The sequence below is a fragment of the Eumetopias jubatus genome, unplaced genomic scaffold (genome assembly GCF_037043125.1).
Source record: "Eumetopias jubatus isolate StellerSeaLion01/CBP00866 unplaced genomic scaffold, mEumJub1_p1.0 scaffold_2, whole genome shotgun sequence".
Classification (NCBI taxonomy): Eukaryota; Metazoa; Chordata; class Mammalia; order Carnivora; family Otariidae; genus Eumetopias; species Eumetopias jubatus.
The window spans coordinates 168,248,049-168,265,318 of NW_028274808.1; the positions used below are offsets into that span (position 1 = coordinate 168,248,049).

A 17,270-nucleotide genomic window follows, 5' to 3' on the forward strand; every position below is an offset into this window, starting at 1 on the left:
AGCATCACCTCTCCAACTACGGGACACTCACTGCCTCCTTATTCTGTGACTGATGCTAACCTGGGTGATGCCCCTTTCCTAACTGCTGTTTATGCCTACATCACCAAACTATAAATACTGCAAAACAGAGGCAGCTTAGGGTAGGTCAGGAGCTTAGGGTAGGTCTTGGAAGCTCAACTGACTGGGTTTAAATCCTGCCTCCGCCTCTTGTCATCTATATGACCTCAGGCAAGTTATTAGTTTTCTCGCCTGATTTCAGTTTTCTCGTCTACTCAATGGAGCTGATAATACTATCCATGTATATCAGATAGATATACATCTATCTCGCAGGATTGCTGGGAGGGTTAAACATGTTAACATACAAAGAGCATTCAGAAGAATGCCTGAGGCATAAGTGCTCAAAAAGTGTTAGCTATGGTTATAATTACTTCCACGTATTCATTTGGGTATGTAAATGTCAATATGTAAATCATACAGAATTTGTGAATGTAGGGAAGGACACAACCTGTATATGCACTGATCCTCACCTATCTCCTTCTCCATTTATATCCCATAACTAGATGCCTTGGACCCAGGTTCCCATCAGAGAGGGCAAACCCTCGGAACCAGGTCACTTGTCATGTCTAGAAATGACACAATTTTATGAGCTGCTTGGTGCAGCATTACAAACTGGATTTTCAAGAAAATAATAATAATCAGAAATGCTCTTCCAAAGGCCCAAATGTCTTCCCCACCCCTACTACAAACCACAAGAGAACAGAAAGAAAGAAAGAAAAAGTCAACATGTCTCTTGGAGCTTCGACTGCTTTCTCACAGCTTGTTATGGGAAAGAAACACAGAAAAGCCATTCTGTTCATGACGGCGTAGAAAGCCAAGAATAAAACCGCGGATCCAGCAAGAGAGCAGGAAGCCGAAAGGCATGGCCAGTTTGAAAAGTGAAAAACAGGCCACCCGTGGTCCCCCTTGGCCAACCTGGTCCCTTGGAAGCTCAGGGTGAGGCAAGAAGTTGGTTCTTCAGCCAAAAATAAAGATGTGGACATCAGCTGGGTAAGCAATTTTATTGGATTCCATCAAGTCACCCAAAGTTAAGCTTTCGGGGGAGAACAAAACTATACAGCAGCACAAAGGCTGGCATGGTCCCAATTCTCCTTTTGCGGGGTCTAGTTAGGTCATCAATGCTTTTCATCCAGGAACCCAGGAAATTTTCGACATCTACAGAGAGCACTTTAGGGATAGGAGACAAGACCCAAATCTATCCATTGTACTAACTGCTAGTTGTTCTAATAAACGTACGTTAACGAATGCGGAGAGAACTATCAACATCTATGGTATTTTTGGATTGTTTCACTCATCTGTCCTTTTCTTATCCCTCTTTGTCAGAGATAATGAGAACCAGCCAAGGTTGTGGGTGACTTACAGTATCTGAGACACTCCAGATGCTTCTGTGTTACCACTCAACATTTTCTGCTTCCTTTGTGATTTATAAAGCGGCTAAATTCTATTCTGGAGTGTCTTAGGGTTCTGCTTTTCCAGCTTGATGACCCATCTGCACCTACCACCCTCTGGTTGGGGAAGCTATTCACTCTTTGGATATTTACTGAGCATCTTCTATGTGTCAGACACGGTCCTAATGCTGGGCACACAACCCTCGGCAAAGTCAATAAATACCCTGTCCTCACAGGCCTTATGTTCTAGTAGGGAAGACAAAAGATAAATGGAAAAACTGATAAATGAATACAAAGTTGGGTGGTAAGTATCATGAAAAAATAAGGCAGGTTAAGGGAAGAGAAGCTGATGTTGGCTGCTATTTCAGGCAGAGGTCTGTTCTTTCCCCTCGCATTCCCCTGTCTTTATCCCTTGGTCTAATTAACACCACTCCCCTCCTGAAACGGTAGTGCTTAGGCCAATCATGGTACCTGTTACCCTTGGTCACAGAGATTGGGCCAGAGTATACCCCTAGGAATTTTGCAGCTGGGCCTAGAAGGAAGAATCTCCCTGTTTTCTGGGCAAGGAGCTAGAAGCAGGTAATTCTGGAGATGCTGTTGGCCGTGTTCCCTGATGCGAGGAAATCTCAAGGAGAGAGAAAGAGGTGAGAGAGAGACATAAAAAGGAAGAACCTAGACTGCTCACTTTCCAGCTCTAGTCCCTGAGATTCTAAGGCCACTTAGTCCCCATGATTCTTCCTTCAACCTCAACATTCTCACAGTAATGCCCCTTTGTTCCACTTCAGTGTCCCCTCTGTTGGGAGACCTTCTCTGACATATCTGGGCTCACTGAAAAGCCATTGTCACTATGCTCTCAGAGATCTTTTTTTTTTTGGCATATAGCAACAGCAACCTACGATGAATACCTACTATGTGCCAGACGCGTATGCTAAGGGCTCTACACGTTACTATACAAGTTGGTAATTTTTAGAAATATTTTAAAAAGATTTTATTTATTGATTTTTGAGAGAGAAAGGGAATGAGCAGTGGGGAGAGGCAGAGGAAGAGGGAGAAGGAGTCTCCCCACTGAGCAGGGAGCCCGATTCGGGGCTCGATCCCAGGATCATGACCTGAGCCGAAGGCAAATGTTTAACTGACTGAGCCACCCAGGCACCCCTACAAGTTGATAATTTTTTACAAACATTTCTCTCACTAGAAAAATGAATATAAAAAATTTCTGGTTAGTCTTTGTGAAAGAAAACATTTCAATTACAAATTTATTTCAGCCTGTGTCTATGCCGAAGCAATTCTAGTTGTCTCCTCAATATCTGCTCCTTTTCTTCTCCAGTGAAAACACCCACAGGTTTTAGCTGAAATACAGCCTACCTTTCCCAAGTCTTTCCTTGCAGGTAGGTTTGGATGTGTGACCAAGTTTAGGTCAATAGGATATGAGCAGAGGCGTAGTGCAGGACTTAGCAGACGTGTGTTTAAAGGGAGGGCAGAGGTCCTGCATCTTCTCATCCCTCCCTTCTCCTGGCTCAGAGGTGGATATGATGGCTAAAGCTTGCACGACCATGATGGACCAGAAGGTGAGAACCCAAGGATTGAGGATGTTGGAGTAAACGGACAGATGGACCCTGGGTCCCTGATGATCACCTGCCCACTGCTCATGTTCAGACCTCTTTTATGTAAGGTCGAAATTAAATTCATCTTATTTAAGCAACATTTAGAGTTTTCTGCATTTCCCAGACAAACCCAATTTTAATCGATAAAATGAGGTAATATCTATTCCAGATAAACTAGTATCTCCAGGCATTGGATATATCTATCTGTGACGTTCAGATCAATTACACTCTATTCAGAGGCACGGGAGTACCACAGCTGGCCATTTAGTTAAGCCATGCTGTGTCCAGTGATACCAAGTACTCTCTTGGGTCCTGTGATACTGTACTACGTTCATTAAAAAAAGGGAACCGCTGTTAGCAACGACAGGTCATTTCAAGGCAGCTGATATAACGAGGGTCAGCTCAATATGGTCTCAGTAGAAGGGTTGCTGAAGAAACCATAGCTGCTCAGAGTATAGAGGAGCTGGACTAGTGATGGTAAGAAATGTCCACAGCAAGAATAAATCAGGTCCAGCAAAGAAAGGAACTGTGAGGCAGGGCTTTTAAGCAGTTGTACAAAGATGACCCATGGGTGGCTCAGTCGGTTGAGCATCCGACTCTTGATTTGGGCTCAGGTCATGATCTCAGGGTCATGAGATCAAACCCCACATCGGGCTCCCCGCTCAATGCGGAGGCTGCTTGTCCTTCTCCCTCTGCTTCTCCCCCTGCTGCTCCCCCAACTCATGATTTCGTTCTCTCTTTCTCTCTCAAATAAATAAATAAATAACTTAAAAAAAAGAGTGACCCCTGTATCATTATTCAAATCCGAATTTAATATAAAAAAATAAGCATTCAAATTTCACAAATCAGACTAAACCTTACCTTTGTACTTGCTCTAAGAACAGAGTTACATGAAAAATTAAAGGACCCACGAGAGTAAAAAGTAAGAAGCAGTGTATTGTGTGGGTGTGTTCAGTTTATTTTTAAAGGAATTTAGCTTAAAGGACTTTGCTTATATGCATAACAACCAATATGAAAGCTTTGTCCATATACAAAATACATGAGCCAGACCAGCTCAAGCCAAATGGGAAGAATTATCAGTACCATTATCTTTAATTTAAAGAAAGAAGGATAAATTATTAGAAAGGTGGAGCACATTCTTGTTTTCAGTATGAAAAGAAAGTTTGTAAGGCGCGGAATGTCTCTCAAGGTCTCATTAGTGCATTTCATTTGCATGTTAGAGAAATGAGGAAGGGCAAGGCCTGGACTATTTGTGCTACAATAGGGATCTCATCCAAAACCCATGATGTGACAACTGAGCCTCATCCACTTACTAGGCTGGCCGGGTGGGCCTGCCCGCGGACAGTCCTATATCCTAGGACTTTGGGTAAGATCCTGTACATTGCTGAACCTTAAAAAGGAACACACAGGCAGACATGCATAATACATCCCACTGTTTCTTTGACAAATTCCTACCTTAAGTCAGTCTTTCCCATAACCAAATAAAGCTTTAAATACTGTAAAAAAAAAAGTCTTCCGAATTTCCAGGTCACCCAAATACAATGCCCGTAAAATGCACATCTCTGGAGAGAACGCTTCTAATTTGCCAGAGCCCGTTCAGGGTGGATGGCCAGGCAAGAACTTGGCAGACGTGACCTCACCCACACCAAGGCCATGACGAGTAAGCCAAATGACCTTTAGGACAAATGCAGAGCAAGTCTTCATTTTTGTATAATACTGTATTGTTTAATTTAGGCGTTATTCCCTCAAGAAAACAAGGGCAGAGCTCTCTGGCGTACAAAGCCACATGCTGACAGATTGCATTTGCTCTTTTGGAATTAAAGTTGGAGAGAACTCAGACCTTCCATTCTCTGAAGGCTACAGAAGTTCAGGTAGGCATGGGACACACAAGGTAAAGACCTCATTGGTAAGTCAACTAGTCCTTTCCTGGAGGGCAGGACATCCCTGGTCTGTGCAATTTCACCCCGGTGAACTGTTAAGGATCTTAAAAAGAAGCAAATGTGGGGCGCCTGGGTGGCTCAGTCAGTTAAGCGTCTGCCTTTGGCTCGGGTCAGGATCCCTGGGATCGAGCCCCCTGTCAGGCTCTCTGCTCAGTGGGGAGCCTGCTTCTCCCTCTGCCCCTCCCCCTGCTCGTACTCGTGCTGTCTCTGAAATAAATAAATAAAATCTAAAAAAAAAAAACACGAAGTAAATGTGTTGATTTCCCATCTTATATTAACTTCTTAGGATAAAGAAGGAAAGTCAAGGGGCACCTGGGTGGCTCAGTCAGTTAAGCGTCTGCCTTCGGCTCAGGTCATGATCTCAGGGTCCTGGGCTCGAGCCCCGCATCGGGCTCCCTGCTCGGCGGGAAGCCTGCTTCTCCCTCTCCCACTCCCCCTGCTTGTGTCCCCTCTCTTGCTGTGTCTCTCTCTGTCAAATAAATAAATAAAATCTAAAAAAAAAAAAAAAAGAAGAAGGAAAGTCAAGTTACCTTTCTCATCTGAGCCAGCAAGCCTTCAAACTCCTTCAGGTTCAGTGTTGTGCCGCTATAGGACGCTGAGCTATTTGCTGCTTTTCCCAGCCAGTAAATGGTAACTAGTACCTGTGAAACAAAACCAGGCACAAGAGCAGGAGAATTTTCCCTCAAGAATGACTTTTAAACTAAGGAATCAATAGTGCCCCACCAAGAGGAAGCCGGAAGGAGAGAATGTGACACTGATTTACAAAAACTACCATCCATGAGGTATCCATTAAATGTGAAATCATTTTAGTAAGAACCCAATGTTCTATCAGTCAACACAAACATGATTCAGTAGTTAAAATAAAGTTCCCGTTTTAGGAAATTTTGGTTGTAAGAAAATGATCTTTAGGACATCAAGAAGGAAAAATAAATCCTCCAAAATCATTTTTCTGTAATAAAGGTAGAAAGTGAAAATTTTCAGAAACTCTGGCATCTTCATCCAGATGAGCATGAAACGGGTTGTCAAATCCTTTTGAAAGAGGTTCTTTTAAAGGCTTACAATTCCTACTTGTGGGCACAGAGGCAGAGATCCAGGTAAATTAGTGGTTCCCAGCACAAGAGAAATAGCATATATCTAACTGAAATCAGAAGAAAGTGAAGTAATGAAGAGTACTATCTTCAGCTACCTAGCGTTGGCGTAGAGTTAAATTCCTATTCCTCGGAGATGGGAAATTTTTAGCCTGGACAAAATTACTGCCAATTAAATAACCTTGGGTGCTTACAAATGTCCATGAATGTTCAATGGTCTGCAGCTACAGTCCTCGGTCCATTTTTTTCTGTCTTTCCAAAAAAAAATTGTGCACAAAAGCAAATGCTCTATACAGTGATTTTTCCATAAAGCCCAGAAGGCTGAAGGTGAGCTCCTTAAAGCTGATTTCTTTGGATCTGAAGCTTACAGAAAAGCTATTATTTTATTTTCACATTTGGTCTTATTGCTTCAATCAGGCGGGGAAGTGCTGGTTGTACACTGCTTCCACTTGCTAGATCAGGAAAGATATGTGTACATGGTTCCACATGGCAACACGCCCAAAATATGGTTGTGTGTATCAACGCTATGACGTGATTCGGTTTTCTACCTCTGTGGGAAAATCGCACGTCAGGAATCCTTCAGGACTTCCAGAGAGTCTTTTTAACATTGATTGCTTACAAATAAATTTCCAGAGAACAGACAATTCCACGTGTCAGGACGTTAACTAGGACCATAAAATAACTAATGTGTGCTAAGAGTACGAGGCCATTTTGGAAGGTGTAGTAGGAGAAACATCGAACTGTGTTGCATTTTAGATTATGGGTTTTCTGATTTGTTTAAGACTGCCTGATGAAAAATGGCATAGATCCCTAGTTGTATAGAGGAAGAAAAGGAAGACAAGAATGAAAATGTCAATCAAATGTAACAGCACCCTGGAAATTAAAAAAAGGAGGGGTTGGTCACAGCTAATTTTAAATTTTATATACAGGAGGTCATTTTTTTACATTCCTCAATTTAAACTTAAAATAAAAGGACACTAACATACTTGCTCTTTGAAAATAAGATCCAATTCCAAAAAGCCGATTTTGGGGAAGTACTAATAAAAGCTCAAAACATTAATAAGAAAAAAAAATAGAAAAAGTGCAGGCCCATGACCGTCAACACGATTTTTATTATGCTGATCTTTTCCCTAAAAAACTATGTCTAACTGCTTTATTTAATAATCCCACCTGTGCCAACTGACAGAAAGCAACTGATATTTTTTTTCTAAATAATTTTTTATTGTTATGTTAATCACCATACATTACATCATTAGTTTTTGATGTAGTGTTCCATGATTCATTGTTTGTGCATAACACCCAGTGCTCCACGCAGAATGTGTGGAGCCCTCTTTAATACCCATCACCAGGCTAACCCATCCCCCCACCCCCCTCCCCTCTAGAACCCTCAGTTTGTTTTTCAGAGTCTGTCGTCTCTAATGGTTCGTCTCCCCCTCCGACTTACTCCCCTTCATTCTTCCCCTCCTGCTATCTTCTTCTTTTTTTTCTTAACATATATTGCATTATTTGTTTCAGAAGTACAGATCCGTGATTCATCAGTCTTGTACAATTCACAGTGCTCACCATAGCACATACCCTCCCCAATGTCTATCACCCAGCCACCCCATCCCTCCCACCCCCCACCACTCCAGCAACCCTCAGTTTGTTTGCTGAGATTAAGAATTCCTCATATCAGTGAGGTCATATGATACATGTCTTTCTCTGATTGACTTATTTCACTCAAGAAAGCAACTGATATTAGTGCCGAGACAGATCATCTTGTGTTTAAGCAATGGAATTACAGAGTGCAAGCTTTCATTTACTTCTAGAATGAGCCCTTATTAATTACAGAGACCCCCCCCCTCTACAATCTGTGTTTCTGTCACAGTGATCGATCGACTGTTCCATCAGAGACACCTATACTCACTCGTTTGCTGAGGACTCTTCCTAGCAAGGCATGCGAGTCACTGAACTTAGGAGCTACATTTTACACTTGAGCCATCAAAGTGAGAAGGAAAAACATTTTCAAAGTGAAGTCAAAACACTTACATTTTTCAGTTTCCTACTGTAATCAAGGCTCCTAATGAATGAAGAGGGAAAAAAAAATCTGGTCAGAATGGCAGTTGCTTCATGATCATCCCTTAAACACCTCTAAGATGTTAAGTGAAGCTAACAAATATAATGAAATCAGCAGAATACAGTATTTTTTCTAAGGCCCATGATTAACGATTTCAGATACTGAATAAAATCATTTAGGGAAACAAATGTAGAAGGACAAGATGGAATTAAACTTCGAAAGTACACCATGAAAAGCTGAATGCTTTGTAACATCTGGAAAATGAAGGATTTCATCCAAACCTGGGACGCTTGATATTTGTATTCTTGAAGCTCAATTGTTAAAGCAAAATTTTTGCCTTGATTGTCAAATCGAAATCTTACTACACCTCCAAAATCTTCATGTAACTAGTACTTTTACCAGAGGTCTAAAACCTTACTTCATTAAATAGACCTGAAAATATACATAGAAGAGGCAATGCTATCTAAATATTTGCTCCTGTCTGCTACAGATAGAAATTAGTGTTGGGAATTAGCCATAAGCAGGAAAATATGTGTGTTATGTTCGAATATACACATGTGCATTCCTCAGAATACACAGATGTTTACTCTCAAACCATAAACAAAAAAAAAAGCTAGTTGGTGGTATTTTTGAAATATTCATACAGTGAAATATAAAAGTTTCTACAAAATTATTCCAAAGTTTCTTTAACACGTCACCAAATAAATCCTAGGAAAAATGAAACAAGCATTTCTTTACCCCTAGTAACTTCAGTTGGGGTGGGGAGTGGAGGAAGAGAGAATGTAATTCTATTGTATAAACCAGTCAAGAACTCTCAAGTATTTAGACCCCGGTTACCTCATTGCTGCATAATCTTTTTTTTTTTTAAGATTTTATTTATTTATTTGTTCGAGAGAGAGAGCAGGAGGGAGAGGAAGAGAGAATAGGAAGCAGACACCACGCTGAGCGAAGAGCCCGACATGGGGCTTGACCTCATGACCATGAGATCATGACCTGAGCTGAAACCAAGAGTTGGATGCTTAACTGACTGAGCCACAGGGGCCCATATTGCTGCATATTCTAACCCAAAGAACATATTAGTGAATAGGCACACAATCTTAAGTCAATTGAGATTTCAGGGAACAGAATACAATGTAGTATATACTAAGGAGATAAACCCATCAATAGGGACTTGGATTGAAGGAAACATTGGTCTAATTTGGATTTGATTAAGAGAATGTTTTCAAGTTTACCATTTTTAATGGGAAAAAACATGGCATTATCTGCTTAGATATTTTCCAGGATTTTATTTTTTTAAGATTTTATTTGTTTGACAGAGACAGACACAGCGAGAGAGGGAACATAAGCAGAAGGAGTGGGAGAGGGAGAAGCAGGCTTCCCGCCGAGCAGGGTGCCTGATGCAGGGCTCCATCCCAGGACCCTGGGATCATGACCTGAGCCTAAGGCAGACGCTTAACGACTGAGCCACCCAGGCGCCCCTCCAGGATTTTTTTTTTTTAACTTATAAAAACTACAGATGAAAAGGAAAAAAAATCTATGAAAGCTTTGAAATTTTAATGAAAAGTAAGAATAGGGAACATAAAACATTTTCTGCATTGACAATAAAATTTCATTGACTAAAATTGTGACCCAGTTCTAAAAAAAAAATCATGCTTGGCACATAGCCGGAGCTCACAAAATACTTGTTGAATGACTTCTACCTAACAACCAATTATGCAAAAATGCTTCCAAATTTTTCAAGAGACATATTCAGGAGCAATCCAAAGCCCTTCCTCATTTTCAACCAATTGCTTCAATTCCCTGGAATAATACTTGCTGCATGCCCTTCTGAATTATGCTCTCATTTCCCATCAAGGTCGTCTGGCATCTATTATAGGTAGAGTTCACAAAATTACACATGCAGTAATCATTTGCAGCTTTTCCCTCTCTTTCTTTCTTTTTTCTTTAGCCTACTCAAGTTACTTCTCAAAAAAATAAAGAAAAATTACCTACAATAAAAGCTAAACGAAAGAGCATTTTTTCAAAAACCATTTCAGGGAAGCATCAAAATTTGCTCTGTGGGATCTACCCCTAGACTTTATTGCTTACATTATTAATTGGTGGGGTCTGTGGGGTGTTTTCTATCTCTGCGAATGCTCTGCTCAACCCTCCGAGGGTAGAGCAGAAGAATGTAGCAGTTCTACTTTACTCTACCATGGCTATGAAATCTACGTATGTTGCAAATGTCCTCTGTCCAGTGCCAAACGACACCAGGATCATTCACAGAAAAGTTGTGAAGGAGAGAGCTCATTCTGTGCCCCACCCTTCACTGAAACTAGAAATGATTTTCTAACTACTGTAAATGAATTTATGGCATAACTTGGATGTAAAATTCTTTATGTTCTTCTAGATACTCATACTGTGAAATGAAAAATTTTCTCCATAATTAATCCAGGTTCAGCATCCTGCAATGCTTATGGACCGACCATTCCTCCCACCACACTCATTCTTGCTCATCACCCTTCTACCACACCACATACTTTTCTTTTTAAACATTGAGTTTGTTTCTCTTCCCCAGCCTTTCTACTTGATCTTCCTCTGCCTTGAATGCTCTACACGTCTTCGCTTGATGGGTTCTTGCTTCCTCCCAGTCATGTCTCCGCCCATAGCCTTCAGATGAAATGCCACCTCTTCAGAGAGGCTATGCTTGACCACTTCTGGACTGGTCATTATCTTTTTTTCCCCAGTTTTATTGAGATATAATTGGCATACGACACTGTATAAGTTTAAAGAACACAACATGGTGATTTGATATATGTATATACTGTGATGGTCACCATCTTTCATGTCATCTTTTACTTCTTCTTAGTACTTATCACTCCCTGTAGTTATCTTTTTGATTTACTTGTTTATTTATTATTTCCTGACACCGTGTGTAAATTACATGTGAACAGGGAGTGTTGGCTATCTTGCTCCTTCCAGTTGTCTGATGCCTGGAAAGTATCTGACACATAGTAGCTGCTCAGTAAATAGTTACTGAATGAATGAAAAATGATAAAGTCATAGGAGAAGGCTATGGAAAAGCATTGCTGAAAGAAAATAATAATGCTCAAGTAAAGGAAAAACTAAAAAGGGAAGAAAATGAGGAAGGAATGCAAAAGGGGAGAGAGATGGAAAGACAAGATAAAGAAGGGAAGGGAAGCACAGGAAAGAAAAGGAGATGGAGAAAGAAGCAGCTAGAAAGATAAATGGCAGAGGGGAAAAGAAATAGGAGAAGGGGAAAAAGGTACAGTGTAATGGAGACGTGACTGTGTGTGCCATTGGTCTAAGGGACTTTTCCTCTTTACGTTGATTTCTGTGCCGTTTTCTTTGGAAGTTGGCTGAACCATCTTCCCAGATCTGAGCAAGTGGAGCACTGAGCAGGTTTTAGCTAGCATCATGGCTGTGAGGACCTTCTGTCCAATTCCATCTCATAGTTGAAGACACAGAGCCCTATCGAAGGAAAGGAACTTGCTTAGGATTATACACCCAGGGAGTAGCAGATCGAGGGCAGACCCCTGACTTCCTGATGCCCAGTTATTCGTAGATAAGCAATAAAAGTAAAAAAAATTCTGAATTTCTAAAACCAAACTGTCTCAGAATTCTCCCGGTTTAATGACATATGGATTTAGAGCAGCTCCAAAAAAACGGAAATGCAGCTGACAACACTATCAAAAGAAACTTTTCTTCACTATTTTAGCTCACTATACGAGCCACATACAAGCAATGTGTGTGTGACTAATTGTTATGACGTCATATAGTTACCATTGTTTCTGGTCACGTGCCACTCAGATGACACTACAAATGTCAGATGAGTCAGAAACCATTTCCTAAAATGAACAATTTATAGAGGCTAGATTTAGGTGTAGTAATATACGGAGTACGTGATGTCTAAAATGAGGGAGGGGCGCCTGGGTGGCTCAGTGGGTTAAGCATCTGCCTTCAGCTCAGGTCATGATCTCCAGGTCCTGGGATTGAGCCCCGCATCAGGCTCCTAGCTCAGTGGGGAGTCTGCTCCTCCCTCTCCCTCTGCCTCTCCCCCTGCTCATGCTTTCACAAATAAATAAATAACCATCTTAAAATGAGGTTTATGGTGGTTTTCCATATTCAAATACCGTAATTTGTATTCTATTTTTGCCCTTAAGTAAAATTTTTCCATGAGAAATATTAAAGAAAGGCACATTGACAACAGAGAAGTGTGATTTTATATAATCAGTTATGGCTGATTCTCCCTTATTCCCAGTCATGAATCATGAAATCCAATATAAACTAGCTTGATTTCATTCAGTAGTTTCCATTTTTTCCCCCCAATCAATATTGGCAAAGAGTATCAAATTAGCAGCTCTGCATTTTGGCTTCTCTCCCTTTTCTGTACCTCCACGACACAATGACCCAAAACTGACCAAAATAAGTGTAGCCAATCCACAGACATTGTATGTAATTAAGCCTATTATTAAGGCATATTCATGTCAAATATTGTTTGAAGTGGAAAATGTTTTGTATGAAATGTGTAGACTGGGAAGGACCTCTAAACTACAGGAAAAGTCGTCGCTATCATCTCCTAAGAGTCTTTCTTCTCATTACCCCGGTCACCAGCTATTCCTTTCCAGAGAAACACACTGCCTTTTCTCTTACTGTACCATTCTTTCCCAAAAATTCTTTGGCCGCAAACATGCTCAGCGAGTAGACATAGTCAACAACAGTCAAATGGCCAGTAATCCATCTTCAAAGAACCTGATCACTGACATATGAGAAAACAGTTACAAATGTAAAAGAGGAAGCCATTTCTCCATAATCTATTGCCCTCTTTGCATAATAAACAGAGTTTGGATCTGTTTACCAAGTTTGGAGTCTTCCAAGAGCCTATTCAAATGCCCAACTAGAGTGAATAAAGGTTTTCTTTCTGTCTAACACACACGGATTCTGTGCATATTTCTCCCTTACCTCTCCCTCAAGTCTTACCTAACATGTTTCTCCTCTTTAACATTTTAACACCCTATGTGTGATTTTTGCATTTCAAAGAAATTACGTTTGACCAAAATGAAAGCTACACACAGGGGAAAGGCCAATGTGTCTTGTTTTGAAAGCGTGCTCTTTACCTTCACATTTTTATTTTATTAGACATGTCCAATACTCTGCCTCTTAGACATTACAACATTATCACAAAGCTACAAATCGAACCATAAATAGGTTTTCCTTAAACATAAATCTTATGTTACTTACTTGACTGTTACTCTGTTGGACGTATCCTGTAGGTCACTAGGGTCAAAAAGTTGAGATTCTCTAAGGCCAAGCTCTTTACAACCTCTCAAGAACAAGATGATATTGTCCTGAAAGGAAGAAAAGAAATCCAAGTCTGTATTATTTTATATTATCTTTATGAACCAGTCCCTCCTCTCTAATAGTCCAAATTACCAGAGGGATGTCAATCATTAAGACAGCAAGAGTCAGATCTAAATTTTGGCTTGTTGGATAATAGAATCATACTTTGTTAGGATATTCCAAGGTAAACAGACACTTTCAATCTTCTAAATCCACGGCCATGCCAAATGCATTTTTTTCCCCTTTACCTTAACACATTTGCATAAAACTGCAAGCAAAATATCATTGAAAAGCAGAACATAGCATCTTTTGGGGGACCAGTACTCATAGTAGCCAGGTATCCCCTAGAACTTCCAAGTTTTGTCCACGTCTTATTGCAAGAATTTGGTTCAAAATTGATACATTTTTTAAAAGTTAGTTTTACTACCCAAATGTCATCAACGGGTTTTTCTTTTAAACTGACCTTCTAAAATACATTTTTTATCAGCAGGTTTTGACTGATAATACCTCTTTGTGAACTATGAATTGAATTAAATGAGAAAAAATTTAGACTGGGAAAATGGGAAAATCTAGACTTAAGAGTGAAGGGAAAAAAGAGGAGCAAGGAAAGCTTTTGAAAACAACAAAACAGAGCTTTACAAAGTGAACATTTTCTCTAGCAGGTACATATTTTCTTTGAACTGGCAGAATATCAGGCACAATTGACAATTGAGGGTACTGCCCTTCATCTGTTGAGAGTCAAGAACAAGCAGATGACTCTGGAAGGGATTGCAACTGTGGGTCACCCTTTTGGAACTCCTGGGTATTAGCAGCAGATTCCTCGGCTGCAAGTTCCTAACTGTCCTCTTTCTAGAAGATTTCTGACAGGATAACTGGTCCCATCAGTTAAAACTACAAGAGAGGAATAATAAAGGTTGGCTCCCGGGGCCCGACCAGTGTGAATCCATCTGAAAACTCGAAGAAAGTTGTTACAGAAATCAGAAATGATGGTGGTAGTTACTGAGTCATATACTCATGCAAGCGCAGTTCAACAAAGCAAACAAAAGGCACAGTATTTCTCAATCACCCAGTCTACAGGCAAGATTCTAAGATGACCCTCAAGAATGCTGCTCCCTGGCATATGCAGCCTGCATAATCGCCTCCCCTGAAGAGCAAGTGGGACCTGTGAATGTGATGGATATCACTCTGTGGTTACCTTACTAACCAGTAGCCTCTGAGTTAATCAAAAGGAAGATTATCTGATTGGGCCTGACATAATCAGGGGAGGATTTAAAAGAAAGCGAGGAGAGTTCCTGGTGGCCAAGAGTTCTGTGGCTGCAAGGAGGTGGATTCTATCAACAAACACATAAGCTTGGATGAGGCTTGGAAGCTCAGATAGAACCTCAGCCCCCATGAACACCATGATTTCAGCCCCTTGAGACTCTGAGCAAAGGTCATGCCGTGTCCATACTTCTGATCTACAGAAACTAAGATTAGAAATGGGTGTTGATTTAAGACCCTAAGTTTATAGTGATTTTTTATGCAGCAAGAAAAAATTAATATACCCAGGCACAAAACAGTAAGAGCAACAGCAATAAATTGCTAACCTTTATGTAACTTTTATATGCCAAATATTCCCCCAAGAGCTTTGTATATGCTAACTCATTTAACCCCTTTACGACCTTAGTAGGGACTACTATCTTACCTTAGTAGGTACTTAGTAGGCACCGATAGTAGGTACTATTATCATCCTCATTTATGAATGAGCAATCTGAGGCACAGAACAATGAAGCACCTTGCCCAAGGTCACACAGCCAGCAAAGGATGGAGGTGCAAACACACGGCATATGAGACAAACTGAGGCATCAAATCTGAGGCTGGCACCAAAGGAAGTTAGGGGCTGATCACAGAGGGCCTTGATGGCCATGGAAGGTAGGCTGTGGAAATCGGAGAGGGGATCTGAGAAATGATGCTCAGATCTGCAGCAGAAGTAGATTTTTGGGGGCAGGTGTAGGGGAAAGTAGAGGGTGTGAAGGACTTCAGAGGACTAAGACAGGAGGCAGGGAAACCGATGAGGAGATACCACAATCTCACTACCCCCCCAATCATGGAGGGTGGCCCCTCCCAGAATAACTTCTTTCCCGTGTTTTTCCTGGGTCCCTGGATCTTCTTCAGCAGTTACAATGTGCCATCACGCACAAGACCCATGTCATTCACAAAACCTCTTGTAGAGGGGCGCCTGGGTGGCTCAGTCATTAAGCGTCTGCCTTCAGCTCAGGTCATGATCCCAGGGTCCTGGGATCGAGCCCTGTGTCAGGCTCCCTGCTCGGTGGGGAGTCTGCTTCTCCCTCTCCCACTCCCCCTGCTTGTGTTCCCTCTCTCGCTGTGTCTCTGTCAAATAAATAAATAAAATCTTAAAAGAAAAAAAAAAAGACCTCTTGTAGAGTGACAATGAGCTGGTTATAGTCTGAAGTTAGCCATACCCTGCCAGTCTCTCCTTCAATTACTTTGCAGGTTTTAAAATTATCAAATATCTCCTTGAAGTTTTTCTATCCCCTCCCATCTTCAGAGTTTTATTAGATGTTCACGTGAGTCTCTTCTACGACATGCAACTACCTTTCTGGTTGGTCTGAGGGCTTGTTGCCCAGAGGAAAACAAAGGATGGGTCCTGGCACTCTCTAGGAGTCATTTGGGTCACAAGACAAGGACCAACCTGTGACCAGCACGAGGCCCATAAGAGGCACATGACTGTGGCACCTCAGTTTCTTAAGAAAGGCAAGGAGGTGCCCTTCCCTTATGCATTCCCAGATGTGCCCAGGAGTGCCACACTATCTTCATTACACAGACTGCAAACCCAACAACGTTGTGTTGCCCACTGAACAATTTGGGCTGTGAGATTTAAAGGACTGCATGTCTCATTCCAGCTCCTTGCTGCAACCTAATGATGCTAGAGGGGAGCCAGACCCCGACCAGGAGAAAACCGGAAGAAAAAGCTCCATGATCGAGAGCTAACAGGGGCAACAACCAGAGTGGGTAAAAAGGACTGTGCCTTTAATTACATAAAATGCATCCTGCAAATTCCCATCTGCCTTGCTCTTCATGCTAAGATTTTTCCACATTCACAATTCCAAGCAAAACTCACATCTTAGTGTGTTAGCTCCAGAAGCCAAGCAGTATAACAGCATCTCAATCCCCCAGGAGAAGAAATAAAAGTCGCTGATTTATGACAATGACCATTATGTTAGCTCTCACTATCGTAGTGTTACAAACCCATTAAAACTTAGGAAGTCTTCAAAAAGAGTTTTTAAGGGACTCTTCGAAAAAGTCAACGTCATTAAAAAAAAACAAAAATTGGACATTACAGAGACATGAGGACCAAATGTAATCGATGACCTCTGACTGGATCCTAGATGCAAAAAAGGAAAATAAGGCTATAAATGTTTAATTTAAATACGGACTGTATGTTGGATGATGTTACTGAACGAATGTTAATTTTCTTAGGCAGGACGATGGTGATATTGTAATTATATGAGAGAATGCCTTTATTTTTAAGCAAACATATACATTACTTAGGGACAATTTATCATAATCCTTACGACATAATTTCAAATGGTCAGGAAAAAAAATAAGGGTGCATGCATATGAGAGAGAGAGAGAATGTTTACCCATCATAGAGAAAGAGGTAAAGCAAATATGGCAAAATATTAACAATTGGTGAATCTAAATTAGGGATTGGCAAACTTTTTCTGTAAAAGACTACATAGCAATTACGGCTTTATAGGCCTATAATGGTCTCTGTCAAAATGACTCAGTTCTGT

The 17,270-nt window shown here is 40.9% G+C and overlaps 1 protein-coding gene across 5 annotated transcripts in view; it reads right to left on the bottom strand.

Annotated features, from left to right (window-relative positions):
- LIMCH1 (LIM and calponin homology domains 1) overlaps positions 1 to 17,270 on the bottom strand; it is a 321,144-nt gene that overhangs the window by 90,850 nt on the left and 213,024 nt on the right. For 3 of the 5 annotated variants that reach the window (XM_088021188.1, XM_088021187.1, XM_088021186.1), the window contains exon 1: positions 5,520 to 5,543. In XM_088021188.1, coding sequence (XP_087877314.1) covers positions 5,520 to 5,528 — 9 coding nt within the window. In that variant the 5' untranslated portion in view covers positions 5,529 to 5,543. Of the gene's footprint in view, positions 1 to 5,519; positions 5,631 to 8,105; positions 8,137 to 13,374; positions 13,482 to 17,270 lie in introns of those variants that run through there. The other 2 variants (XM_088021185.1, XM_028088643.2) reach the window with 2 other exon arrangements.